We start from the raw sequence: 14,495 nt of genomic DNA, 5'->3' as shown, positions 1-14,495 counted from the left end.
TAAAATTAGTGAGTTTGTATTGAGGCACAGATTGTTAGCCAGGCTCGTCAGATTTTGTTCACAAATGATTTCGTAGTTCTGAGTGCCCCATGTGGGCCGACCATTGTCACCTTCAGCCTGGGAGGAAGCATCCTTTATCTGGAAGATGTAACAGAGGACAGGATGGGCCTGTCAGTGTGTGCCCTGGCTCAGAAAGCTGCTTTCTGAGAGTCACATCGGGTCCTTTCGCATTCCACTGGCCACAGAGGCTCACAGGGCGAAGCCACCTGTCACTGCAGTGGTAACAGGTCACTGTCTCTTATAAAGGGAAGTGAATATTAGGGAATGTTCAAGCAACTCCAAAGCAGGAGAACAGAAATAGAAGGATTTCAAAACAGCAATGTAAACCACATTTACTTACTGCAAAATAAACAGAACTGTACAAGCGGACAGACTCTACCATCTGGAAACAGCTCTCTGAAATATCTGACCAGAATCCTGCTTATTCCTAGTTGGCCTTTTCTCTTCTCAGGTAAAGATTTTGTGGCTTACATTTTCCTTCCCAAAGAGCTGGAGATCGTCACGTTTTCAAGACGTTGCTTTTAAAGCTCTCAAGTATCACAGGTTTTGAAAGACCTCTCTCGGCACACACTAAATGCTGTTGCATATTATGTGGTGGACCTAGACCCCTGAGGTGCCCGCTGCCCTCTGTATGACTTGCAGTCCTCTAAGTGGCATCATGGGCTTCAGCTAAGTGCTTCATGCTGCTGAGTCGTTCCCAATTCTTAGCGAGTGGACTGAGCCAAGCCTGTACCCTCCCTGTGGGTGCTTGAGGCTTGTTCCTTTGCAAACCATTATAGTACGGGTTTGACTCAGCAGTATGGCTTGATCCAGTTTTGACTGATGTAGCAAGAGGAAGCACTCTCCAGTCACTTCATTTTCCACTTGTCTTTATTCTAATGTTTGGCCTGAAGTGATGAGGTTTACAGTGTGGCTGTAGTGGACAAGTGGGCTCTTCGTCCTCCAGGCTTGATGCCGTGTAGTCGAGCTGTTCCTCGGTTCCACCTCAGGTCGCCATCTCATGGAATCTCCCTGTCTGGCCAGCATTGGGTGCATAGTAAGATGATTTCAAAACAAAACTGGCTGTGGTGATGTATTCCTGTCACCCCAGCATTTGGGAGGTGGAGACAGGAGCTGAGGAGTTTGGGGTTGTCTTTAGCTTTATAGTAAATTTAAGAGCAGCCTGGGGTGCATGAGACTGTCTCAAAACACAGAGCTGGCTCTGTGACTCAGTGGTAGAGGGCTTACTTCTCGTGCATGGAGTCGTAGGTTCAGTGTCTGGTACAGGAAAAAACCAAGAGGCACACAAGCAAATGAACCGTCACTAAGGCACACTGCCCAATGCAGCTTCAGTGCGCCCCGCCCCACCGCTGCCGTCCAGTGGCAAAGGTCCCAACCTTGATGAGCAACACATAATTCTAACCTCCTATTTGAATGTTTCTTGAAGATCAGTGGGCTAGAATACAGTGGGTTTATCAGATACCAAAAACAGGAATGAATTGTTTCGTGGGTTGGATGGCCTTGAGTTAGCATTTAGACACTTGTTTCCTCTTTGAAGGTCTGCTGGAGAAATGGCTGACTGTGGATCTCACGTCTCCATACCCAATAGCAGGATGCATAGAATATAAGCACCCGTTTGACGCTTGTGTTTTGTTTTCTGTCTTTTTCTCAGGAAAGGAAAGGAAGTCCCCCTGTCTTTCAAGCAGTTTTTCAGCAGTTCTCTGGCTTTGATGCAAATCAATCTTTCAGGCACGAAACTGGCTCCCGAGCCCTTGAAGTGAGTGATTCATTTGTCGTCTCTAGAGCTTTTTTTTTTTTTAAAGAAATTTTTTACATTTCATTTTACATACCAACTACAGATCCCCCTCTCTTCTCTTCTCTCGTCCCCCAACCTCCCCCCCCCCCCAACCTCCCCCCTATTCCCTCCTCCGACAAGGTAAGGCCTCCTGTCTCTAGAGCTTTTAAAGTTACATTTGTGACTATGAATGTACTGGAAGGAAGGCAGGCAGGTGGAACAGGCCCGTGAGAAAGCCTTCTGAGGCAGCAGAGTGACTTGCAGGTTGACAGTGCATAATAGTAAATAGTGCACAATGGATGTTGCTGTATCTCCTGTTACTGTCTTTCTGTGGCTTTTGGCCTTCTGTATACGCTGTCACAGAAAAAAGTTGAGTCCCAGGCATGTGCAGAAATAACACAGTGAACTCCACTTGTGTGTAGATAATGTGCAAAAGTGAGGAGAGTTTGAGATCGTATCCCAGGTACCACTGTCCTTTTTTGGACATGCTCTTTTGTGTATGTCTTAACCAGTGTTTAACTATTTCTGCAACTACTAACAGTCACTTGTACAACATATCACGTCTGTACAAGGACATCAGTTTGTGGCAAGGTAGTTACGGTGTAGAATAGGCAATGTTTGGCTGGTGGGGTGGCTCAGTAGGACAAGCTCTTGCCACATGATCCTGACAACCTGAGCTTCAACCCCAAAAACCCATGGAAAGGTGGAAGGAGAAAACTGTCTCCCGAAAGTTGTCCTTTGACCTCTACATATGTGTTGTGGTATTCATGTGCAGCACTCTTACATGCACACATGTTTGTGAATAGAAAAAGAGAACTGACGACTATGACCTCTTTTTTCACTTGGACAGTGTCTACACACACACACACACACACACACACACACACACACACACACACACACACACCCCACACCCCTTGTGATTGGTTGCTGGTGCCTTGTTGAAACAGCTGTCAGGATTAGTAGTCTACAGATATTCTTTTATAGTTTAATCCTATTGTTGACATACTCACTCAGCTCATACTTACTTTGAACTCCTCTTTGCTCATAGAGTAGATTAGGAGATGGCACATTCACGATGGTTTGGGTGTACACAGCGTTTGCTTCCTTAAGGATGGCTGACCCTTGTACATGTAGACTAGCTGTCCATTGACTACCGTGGAGTTCTCACTGTGTGCACAAGGCCTGAGAATTGCTGGAAGGACAAATCCTCAGGAACCTGGCGTGAGTTCCTTTTTGTCCCACATTCCCTTTGCCCTCTCATCCTCTGGGGCAGAGGTCCTTTCCCTGGGTGGAGGTCCTTTCTCTAGGTTCACTGGGAACAGGTGTCACACCAGGTAGGAAATAAATACCTGGTAGGAGATGTTTAGTGTGCACTGTCTGCCTTGAGTCCTGGTCAGTTTCAGGTTTGTTGTTTCCTTCCCGCTGCCCAAGTTAGAGTTCATCATGAGGTCTGATTGAGGACTTTTATTCATTTTGTGGAATTTATTTTTTGTTTTTTTTTTCTCTTGTTTTTACATTTGTCTATTTAGTGTGTGTATGTGTGTGTCTGAGTATACCATGGTATGTGTGAAGAGGTCAGAGGACAACGTTCAGGGATTGCTTCTGTCTGTCATCAGTGTGACTGGGGTTGAACTCGCTCGGGTCATCAGGCCTGGTAGCCGGTGCCTTTTCCCACTGAGCCTCCATTCTGTAGATTTCAGAGCTGCTGTGCAGGCGCATTCAACTGTGTTGGACTTCACAGGACTGACTCAGAGCCACGGAAATCTGCTTTTGAGTTTTGCTATCTGGGCAGTGAACGCAGTCCCTCAATTTGTGGATGAGAGATAACATCTGCCCTGTCCTGCAGCTGGCTGGACTGCTAGGATCCTAGACACAGCCATAGTCATGTTGTCCCCTATCTCCAGGGTATCTGTATCCTTACCTGCACCTTCTGCTAGGTGACTTAATACAGTCATCTAGCTCTCATTTCATCCCCTGGAATACTGTGGGGCCAGACTCCCTCACTGTCTGTTCCTTGGGGAAAGCCAGCCTCACTGTGCTATGCTAATAACAATCACCTAATAATATTTTAACGATCATTAAAGCTGTTCTCAAGCAGATGCAGGTGGGACTTTATCTGCGCTGAACAAAATTTGATTTCAATATGCAATTAGGTGGGCTGTGGGTTTATTTGCATAGGAATGGCAGGGTTTTCAAGGCTTGCATTTCTGATGGAGTCACCTCCTGTCAGACAGAAGAATGCACAAGTGTCACGTGCCCACCGTTGTCAGAGACAGAATGCAGTTGGCATTTTCAAAAAGTGAGAGGGTGCTTGGTGTCTGACCCGTGTTTCAGAAAATGTGTTCGTTTTCCAGACTTTACTCAGTGTGCTTGCTGTATGGTGTGTGTGTGTGTGTGTGTGTGTGTGTGTGTGTGTGTGTGTGTGTGTGTGTGTGATGCATTTGCTGTTCTTCATGTGAAGTTATGCTTAATATGTGTGTTTCCTTTCTCCAGGGCACTGCTCTTGGGCCTGGCCTGCAATCATAGCCTGAAGGGGGTTTCTCTGGACCTCAGCAACTGTGAGGTAAGACCACCCTGAAAGCACACTGGAATAGATAACAGCCTCAAAATTGTTTTTGCATTCTCCCTGGGAAAGTGTGATACTGTGATTCCATAGAGAGAAATGAAGTGGAAAAGCACATTATACAAGTGTCACATGTTCTGTGTTTTGCAATTTTATCTACAAGTCACCACAGCACACCTTTCCAATTACTTTTGAGGATGCTTTTAATGACTTTCCCCTCCTTCTTAGCGCCTGTTGCCTGAGTGTTTTATGATGAATCCCCACGATATAAAACCATAAAGTAGCTTCACCGTCACGAAATACAGTGTACCACATTGCTTTCAGGAGACAAATATGTAGAGCTGAATTTGGATTTGTAGGATGTAAAACAGAATGGCTATCTTCTTATTAACTCTTTTTAATATCTTAGTTTAAGGCAGGAGCATTAAAACATCTCTTGAAATTATGCAGCAGCTCTGAACACTTGCAATGGAAGAGCCCTCAGAGAAGAGCCGAGGCTAAAGGCTTGTGTGTGTTAGAGGACACTTAGAGTTTCCTTGTCTGGAAACTGTCAGCTCATGTGGAGATTAGTAAGACAATCCCAGGTGCAGACACTGTTCTGAGTCTGGCTTTGCCCAGTGTGTCCTCCCCATCTCTTCTTCCTGGCTGTCTGTGGTCCTGTTTGTGCCTTTAGGTTTACTGTGCCAAGGTCCCGTCCCCCCACCTCAGCCCTCCTCCTCAAGGCCACCCTCTTTGAGGACCTAAGTCGAAGCCAGTCTTCCTTATAAATCCATCAGACTATGTCATCCTAGGTGGACTGGCTGACGTAGTAGTATTTGGCTCGTTCCTGTGGCAAATATCTGACAAAGAGAACTGAGGAAGACAGGTTGATTTTGGCTCACTCTTCAAGGCTGCAGTCCATCATCTCAGGAAGGCAAGGTGTGGAGAACCAAGCAGCTGTGACCCTGTTGCCATAGCCAAAAAGCAGACAGCAATGGATGCTGGTGCTGGTTGCTTTATCTTTTTATTATTATTATTATTATTAAATGTAGGACCTCCAGTTCATGGGCTGGTTCTGTCTACATCATGTGGGACTTCTTTCTGGGAATGCCCCCATAGGCACGCCCAGAACTGTGCCTCCTAGGTGGTTCCAGATCCAGTCTGGGTTGATAGTGTAGATGAGCTATCACCTATGACGTCACTGAACCTCTGGGTTTGTGCGAAATAGAAGTATTAGTGTTCTCCTAGGAAGATGTCACGAGATCTGAAGGAGCTTGTTTGGAAAAGTACCCCGAGTCGTCTTCTCTGGCTGTGTTCCCATTTAATTCACTGCCTATCATTCCTTCGTTGATGTGCCGCACTCACACACCATTATAAAATTGTGTTTGCTTTCCTAGCCGGGTTGTGGCTTTCTTCTGAAGGGTAATGTTTGTGTCATTCTGACATGGTCTTCCTTACTGATTCACAAAATGCCAGGCACCAAACCAACACTAGATACTGAGTAAGATTTACATCCATATATGAAGAGTCTAGAAGTTGACAAGACTGAAATTGTTCATATGAATTATCAGTATTACATTTTTCTTTAATTTTAGTGTGAAGGTCACTTTTGTGACCTATTAACCTTATTGCTTTGGAAAAGCAAAACTCCACAAAAGTAAAAAAACCAAAGAAAAACACTCTAGAATATTAATTTTGAGTATGGAAATGTAAATCCAATCATTGGCCCTCTCTTTATAAAGACAGACATGAAGTAGAAAGCAACTCCAGCAATATGACCGTTTTGCTTATTAACATTTTGCTAAGGGTGTGCCAGTAATAAAAACCATTTATCATGGGAATGGGCTGTCGGGGTCTGCTAGGGGTCATTCTCTCAGGAACAGGAAGTTGGTGAGAGTACTATAACCAAACACTAACACTAGCCAAGCTATATTAGCTGTGACTCAGCTGCGGTTTTTTCAGCCTGATCGGAGACAGTCTGTCCCCAGGATCAAGCTGTGACAGGTGTGAGTGATCTGTTGGTCTCACGTACAGATGAGGAAATGGTGAAGTCTAACGTATTTGAAGCAGTCCAGCTCTCTGATGGTACTGGGTTAATGCCAACATTGGCAATCACTAGAACATTAAATATGATCAGATGTGTTCTTCTTAGCAATTTGAGACAGGACTTTGCTCAAAGACTACCAGGTGGACCTGGTTTAAAACTTGTTCTTAAATCTCTTCTTGTTTCTTGAAAATCTTTTGAAGGTTATATTAGATGACCCATATAAAATATTTTGATAGGTTAAAAATGTCAGACAGACCAGGCATGGTGGTACACTCCTGAAATCCAAGCATTAGGATAGTGGAGGATACATTTGAGGGCAGGGGCATCACACAGTTTCTACGGCCATTTTTATAAAAGTCAACCTAACTACTGATAGGCCTTTGTGCTTGTAGTTTTCTTTTTATGACAATAGGAATCCTGATCAAATGATTCCTTTTGACAGTGGGATTGACCATTATTGTTATGATAATTTTATCTTAATTTCAGTCTTTCATTTATGGGTTATAGGAAAATTTACAGTGCTAAGAAAGCAAGCCTTAGAGGTATCATAGTCCTGTGTTTATCCAGTTTCATAGCTGAAGTTCCAGGACCAGTGACCATGCTTCCTGGTTATGTGTTACATTGCTGCTCATTAAACTTGGTGCAGCACAAAATTACTTTTCTAAGTCAATCCAGTATTTTGTTCCATACTTGCTTCTTAGAGCTAGATGTCCAAATATAGCTGGATTTCTTCACGACACAGTCACAGTCTTGGAGTTACAAGATAATTGAGACACTGGCTGTTTCGTGGGTTTGACCATCAGTCCCCAGTTTGGGGTACTAAGACTCTATGCATTGCTCTCAGAAGGGAACTCTCCTTAACATAGAAATATTATTCTACTATCAATTCTCTCCTTCTCCACCTTAGATGCAGCTTCCCTCAATCTTAGTATGCTAGTCAAAATCATGGAAGAACTCCACACTTAACTTTCTCCTCATGATCAGATAAATACAATTTTTAAAACAGTTTTGAGAGATATGTTAAATTTTTGAGAGACAGGGTCTCTTGCAGACTAGCCAGTCCAAAAATTTGCTTTATAGCCAAGGATGACCTTGAACTGTTAATCCCAAGGATTGGGACTGCAGGCATGTGTTATCACACCCACGTCCCTATTCCATACATGTTTGAAGGTTAGATTTGAGTTTTCACTTAGAACTGTACTGTCTACAGTGCGCCATGAGAGGACACTCAGGAAAGCAATGCAGTTAAATTGTTCAGTGATGTAGTAACACTTAATTGCCCTCTGGTTTCCTTTTTTTTTTTTTTTTTTTTTTTTTTTAGAAGGGATCTTATATATCTCTAGATGGCTAGGACTCTATGTAGACCAGGTAGTCTGGCCTCAAGTTTGTAGCAATCCCTGTCCCCCAATGTTGGAAATGCAGGTGTGTACCACCACACTGGCTCCATTTTGCTATTTTTCCTTATCTGTTGGTTATTGTTTGAGTCAAGGTCTCGATCTCTAACTAGAAGCCACCATGTAGCACAATCTGGCTTCAAACTGACCATCTTCCTGCAGTAAGTTCCTGAGTGTGGGATGATAAATGGACTACCTGCCACTCCCATCCCCAGCGCCATCTTGCTTTCTTTTAAATAATGCTGGTGGGGGGGATGCAAATGAGCATGATTTAAAAACCAGTTTTATATTCACATATGCTCACGTGGCTCTAATTATGCAAATTTATTTAAAAGGATTTTCATTTACAGTAATGGAAAAGCTTTTACTGTTTTGGGAAAGCTTTAGCTTTAAGGGAATTTGGGGCACCTAATAACTTATAAATGTAATTGAATACTCTTGGTAACCGAAGATGAGTATTTTCATTTTTGAATTGTGTTGAAAGTGTCTTTGGACTTGACTGGTTAGGCAGGGTGTTGAGAGCTTTGCCTTTATTCTTGTTCTGCCTGCTGCTGATAACGCTTTTTGTCTTTTTCCTCCCTGGGCTTCCCGTAGCTTGGCCACTGTGTAAGTACCTTCACGCCTCAATAACTTAGGTTGTGTACAACTAGTTCACTGCTCTTAAGCATCGGAAAAACATACTAATGTGTCTATTCTACAAGTGCATCACTAAAAATAGTTCCAAGATGAACAGAATCGATCACTACATGTCATTTGCATTTTTTGTTTCTGTGAATGGAATATTTCTTTTACTGCGCCTATAGTGATAGATTTTCTTGTATAATTTTATTTCTATACCAGAGTTATTGTCAGCACATAGCATGTCAGAAAGGCTGAGGAACTTGGGCTTATCTTCTTAAATTTGCCCCCTTTCATGCTCTGAATATCATGCTGTGTTTCCTGATGGCTTCTACTTTAGCTTTGGCGTGTGTCAGGCAGGTCCGCTTCAAGGGTTAACAAAGCTGTGGTTAGAGCAAGGCATCTCAAGAGCTATGGATGGTGAAGAATCTGCCTTTTCTTCTTTTTCTGTTTACTCTTAAAGTTGGCAGTCCCAAAGTGACACTTTCATAAAATATATTTAGAATTAGTTCCTAGAAATACCTACAAAGACAAAATATACAAGTCCTCCATTTTTGTTATTATGCACAATAGGCCTCCAGTTGCTACTAAGGGCTCTGAGGAGTTTATATTTCATTTCTGTGGTTCTGCTTCTTCCTTGGGATCATTGGTGGACTGGTCCATGAGGGTGGAGGGGGCAGAAGAGGGGAAGAGGGTTCAGACGGCTTTGGGTACAATGGAGACAGCCCTCTGGGAGAGGACTTCAATGAATCAGCTCAACTTTATTCTGGGGTAAAAGGAATCTATAGGATTGGAGAGCCTGGAGACAAACCCTAATTTGCATTAAGTGGCACAGGCCTATCATAAGGCTTCCTATGTGGCAGCAGGGTCCTATTCAAAGCTCCTAGCACAAGTCTTAGTTACCGTATGTGCAGCAGAGGGGCCTTCTAGCAGGCAAGTGTGCCAAGAGTCACCCTAGAGAGAAACCAGGCATCCATGTTTAGAGACAGATTTCAGATAAGGTCAGTCCTCCAGGCCCCGGGACATTCTCCAGATAAGGGCAGGTAGAGAGCAGGAAATGCCACTGTGGGGGAGGAAGTCCCCATGTCACCAAGCTTTGGGAAGAGCTGCCAGGCCATGATAGACCGCAACCTCTGACTAACCAGCAAAGCCTCCCAACAAATTTCAACCTTATCCTAGACCAGATATCCACTGTTTATAGATGAGTATGAGCTTGCCCGTGGCTCTTAGAATAGCGTAGTTCTGGGAACCTTTAGAGCTGCCAATGAGGAATGAAGAGATGGCTCAGCAGTTAAGAAACCCCGTAGCCCTTGGGGATTGGAGGCCCTCTGCTGGTCTCTGAGAGTAACCAAGTGTGCGCTTGTGTGCTCGTACACACACACACACACACACACACACACACACATACACTCTTAAAAAATTAAAATAAAAACAACAAATCCTTAAAACCTTTTGCTGGGAAACAAACAAACAAACAAACAAACAAACAAGGTTTGTATGGAGTTGCTGTGGTGAGACAGGCTTGCCAGGCCTTGGGGCAAAGCTGAAGAGTACCAGACAATAACTAGCAAAGTGCAGCAGCTCCTCGGCAGCTTTGGAATCTGTATCTGAGAGATCATCAACTGTGGGTCCAGAATATTTGGGGAAATGGTGTCTACTCGTCACCAGTCCTTAAACAGTACCTCACAGAAACTCTTCACATGCCGTTGTTCAGGGTTGAGTGTTGGAAGTAATGTGGAGATGAATTAACGTCAAGGGAGGGCATGTGTACCTCACATGCAGCTCCCGTGTGGTCTATGTATAAAGGATGTGGTGTAAAGAGCATGCTGGGTTGTGGTGTCTACAGGGGTCCTGGGAACCAGCCCATCCCTATGGACATGGCCACCTTAGAGTGAGAGGAACTAGGCAAACTCTCCCCTGTAGGGCTGGTCTCTGTTCCCTAGTAGTGGGCAGATCAGTCTCTTTGAGAGGTCTCCCTCTGGGTGACTCTCACCCAAGGCACCTGACAAATTTGCTGTCACCTTAAAAAGTAAAAATAGTGGAATATCCTTAAGTACTCCTGGACAAAGAGTGACCCCAGAGATGTGTGCTTAACAAACAGGAGTGCACAGCAGAGTTTGTAGATTGGCTGCAGGCATCATAAAACTATTGCGTATGAACTAAGAAATGAGGATTCTTTAAATTCCTGTATCAGTTTGAACAATTAGAAAATGGTATAGTGTAGAAATGGACATAAATGCTATAAAAATGCTTCATGTTCCTGGGTATGTAGTAGGTTCCTAATAAATGATAACTGGTCTCTTCCAGTTAGATGATGAGTTTCCTGACGAGGAAGGGCTGTGGGCACCTTGCGTCATGTAGAAGGACTTATGGTAGTCCAGTGTTATCAGAGAATTGGAAAGATGGGAGCCCCTGCAAACTTGCTTTGACTGCATAGGGAAAGACTGAGGGGTCGAGCTCGTCTCGAATGGCGGCTGCCTTGCTGCTCCCTGGGATGACAAGTCAAACCTTGGAAGCAGAAGCAATGGCTTGAAATGCTAGTGTTCTACTGTCTGAAGGGATTCGCTTGGTTTCCAGAATTTGAACAAAAGTTCTTGTGCACTGACGTACATTGTCTTTTTGTTGTTTGTTTTGGTTTGGTTTGGTGTTGGGTGCTGGAGGTCGAGCCCAGAGCCTTGAGCATGTGAGATAAGCTCCCTACCACTGAGCTGCATCCCCCCGCCCTCCACTGAGTCAAGTTGACCTGCCTGTCCCCCACTTCCCCCTCTTCTCTTTCTGAGAACTTTAGGATTTAAGGTTGGATCGTGTGGTGTAGCAAACAGTATCATTCCTTTACCACCGATAGCAGCATCCTCCCTCTATTTGGAGCTGATAAACCTTTGCTTCTCGATGGCTTATTTTAAGCGTTCTGTTAGTGATTTTTCAGTCTCTCCTGCAGCAGGAAGAGGACCTCACCTTGTGTTTGCTCTGTTTCTCTAGCTGAGGTCAGGCGGAGCTCAAGTGCTAGAAGGCTGCATCGCCGAAATCCACAACATCGTCAGCCTGGATATCTCCGACAACGGTAAGACACGAAAGAAACTAAAACACTACCGGAACAAGCAAGGAACAGGAAAATGGCCCACTAGCCACAGCCCGATGTGCAAACTCTAAAACAAATCATATCTTCTATTCTGTGGTGAAGATCTGCATCCAGCCGTTTTAGCTTCTTGGTAGTATAAAACTGTTTCCAAATTTTTACATAATTAGCTTCATTTCTGCTGCTTTAGTGACTGTTCTGATCCTGTTAAATTTGTATAGAAAACTTGTATAACAAGTTACCTAGCAGTGAGCAGTGGTGGAGAGGGGAAACTGTCCGCCCATATGATTTCTGGGTCCCGCTGACTTTGCACAGACACTGACTGTAGAGGAGCCTTAGGTAAGTCCTTGAAGAGACCGAGTTCACCCCTGTGAGCCAATGTGCCCTGAAAAGAGGGCAGAGAGCTCCTCTGAGAAGAAGGTCAAGGGGCACTGAGCTCAGCACAGCAGTAATTCACTTCTCCACTTGTGTTTTAATGCGGTCTTTCCTTTCCTTTCCAGGCTTAGAATCCGACCTGTCTACCCTAATAGTGTGGCTCAGTAAAAACAGATCCATACAGCACCTGGCGTTAGGCAAAAATTTTAATAATATGAAATCCAAGTAAGAGTTTTGAATTTTCTATATGACAATGATGAAAATAACCAGCCTCCTGGCAGCTTTTGATTTGATTCCACTGTCCACGTCTTTAAAATCTCTTTAGAAATCTGACGCCCGTGTTGGACAACTTAGTGCAGATGATCCAAGATGAAGACTCTGTGAGTACCACGTGACCCACTTTGCTTGTTTCCTCTTTGTGGTTGTTTCTATCGGGTTGATGCGGGTGGGCTTTCAGATAATTTACATGTTTTACATTTTATCAGTGTTTTAAAAATAGACTATGCCTTAGTAGAGTTTTGAATATATTTAAAATTCTATTCTCCTATTCATCAGGAAGATTAAAACCAAGAACTTTTGCAAACATTGATAATTATTATTATTATTAATTTGTGCGTGTGCACTCAATCGGAAGTGCCACGGTGCGTGTCCCGAGGTCAGAGGGTGCCTCACAGGAGTCAGTTCTCCTCTTCCACTGTGTGGGTCTTGGGGATTTTAGGTTGTGAGGCTTGGCGGCAGGACTGTTATCCACTGGGTCATCTCACTGGTCCAAACTAAGAGATTGTCAAAGGTGTAAAGTAACTCTTCAGCCTGTCTGCATCCTAACCAGCTAATCCATCGATCTGCAGATTACCTGGCTAGTTGTTTTTACCATGTGTTATGCCAAGAAACATCATGTTCTCAATTTGGACTTCACCTAGTAATTATACCGAATTTCAGGTACTAAGGAAGTTTGCTCTCATTTTCAGGGCTGCTTGCAAGGCCTCTGGACCTCTTCCTTGTGTTTTTATGCCTTTTTAGTTGCTTCTGAGCAAGACTCAGATCAGAGTGAAGGTGCTGAGTTTCAGATAGAATTCTATTGTGCGTGAGAAGGAAGCTATTTAACCAAAAGTAGAACTGTCACGAATTCATTCAGTTGAGAGTGCTGTGCCTTGCATTACATTTTATTGATGCTCCTTAAGATTTTGTCCTTCTCAAAGTCATATTTAGTCATGAAACAGTTTCTAAAATTCAAACTCTTGTTGCCATTATGAAGAGCCATACTGTGGGTTGTAAGCTAATTTTTTTTTAAACAGGTGAGGCATGTCACATTCTGAAAATATCATTTCTGCTTTTGAACTGAAACCAGGAAATGTTAGAAAATTCTATGACCTCTGTAAGCTGACTTCCCTAAGGCAGCTATGGGGTTTTGGGGTTCAGGTACCTCTACCTTGATAGCCCCCTCAACTAAGATGTGAAAATTCTGTTTTCTTGATATTCTCACATGTAGCTATAATTTCTAACCTGTGCTAAACAATTCGATTAATTATTGAATGGATTCTGCTGCTTTACTGTGACCTCATCTGCTAAGAACCTCGGTATTCTGCTCCCCTTCTATTAGATTATTAAAGTCAAGGGTAAAATTGGAGTGTAATTCTAATTTTATACATTTATTTTGACTTTGTTCCACTCTGCTTTAATAACATTTCAGATTTCCTGAGATTTGCCCAATTTTAAAAGATTTGAGAACTTAATATTACAAAATCATACTTAGTATCCATCCCCAAATATGTGTCTTAGTAAGTAACTTAAGAAGTTTTTGAGTTTATGAAGACTGTATATATTTCAAGTTCTGATTATTGCTTAAGGGTCTTCAAATGGTTTTTGTAGTTTTAGAGTTTCCCACTTAAAGATAATTTTGATATTTAAAAACGCACCTGAAAACACATTTGGAGATGACACATTTGCTATGTAAATGTGAATCCTGCCAAGTTGCAGGTCTGATTCGAATGTTGATAATAACGCTACGATGAATAGCTTTTTATTTTTGTGTCACTGCAAATGATGTGAGTTTTCCAAAAGGCAATCACCACCCCCTTTTTTTAACTTAATGAATCTGTAATATGCAAACCAATTTAAAGTGATTAGGAGTTGAGCCTCATGCACTCAAAAATTCCACAGAAAACTGATTCGTTTGGGCCTGTTTTTGGTTTTGCTTAAGTTGGACATCAGAAGTAATCTCCTCCTTTGACACTTTGGTGGAACATGTTCCTTGGCAGCCCATGGGGTATCTTAGTCACCCAGAACTGCACATGACACTTGGTGGGAAAACCCAGATTCCTGAGAGTCCCAGTGTCATCTTCCACTGTAGATGAAGGTGACTGCACCCAGATTCATGAGATGGTGACAGTGAGTGGCCAACAAGGCAGAGAATCTTTTCTGAAGAACTGCATAAAAACCTATGTGATCCACAGAATAGGATGAGATCCCCCAGGAGGGCCTGCAACCTGGAGACCGAGTCTAGATTAAGCATTAAGCATTCAGGTAGTACGGCTGCATAGAAGGGCGATGAATCGGGAGAACTGACCTTATAAATATGTATGTGGTTCAGACACTCCTGTTCCCAT

General features: G+C 43.3%; 1 protein-coding gene across 23 annotated transcripts in view; it reads left to right on the top strand.

Annotated features, from left to right (window-relative positions):
• Positions 1-14,495, top strand: part of Carmil1 (capping protein regulator and myosin 1 linker 1) — a 293,644-nt gene that overhangs the window by 195,295 nt on the left and 83,854 nt on the right. For all 23 annotated transcript variants that reach the window (XM_042278284.2, XM_076573044.1, XM_076573046.1 and 20 more), the window contains 5 exons: positions 1,712-1,816; positions 4,331-4,400; positions 11,418-11,499; positions 12,015-12,114; positions 12,215-12,269. In XM_042278284.2, coding sequence (XP_042134218.2) covers positions 1,712-1,816; positions 4,331-4,400; positions 11,418-11,499; positions 12,015-12,114; positions 12,215-12,269 — 412 coding nt within the window. The remainder of the gene's footprint in view (positions 1-1,711; positions 1,817-4,330; positions 4,401-11,417; positions 11,500-12,014; positions 12,115-12,214; positions 12,270-14,495) is intronic.

Source organism: Peromyscus maniculatus, chromosome 5, assembly GCF_049852395.1.
Source record: "Peromyscus maniculatus bairdii isolate BWxNUB_F1_BW_parent chromosome 5, HU_Pman_BW_mat_3.1, whole genome shotgun sequence".
In the NCBI taxonomy this organism is placed as follows: domain Eukaryota; kingdom Metazoa; phylum Chordata; class Mammalia; order Rodentia; family Cricetidae; genus Peromyscus; species Peromyscus maniculatus.
The sequence above is the reverse complement of the archived record's forward strand: the minus strand, read 5'-3'. Positions and strand labels throughout refer to the sequence as shown.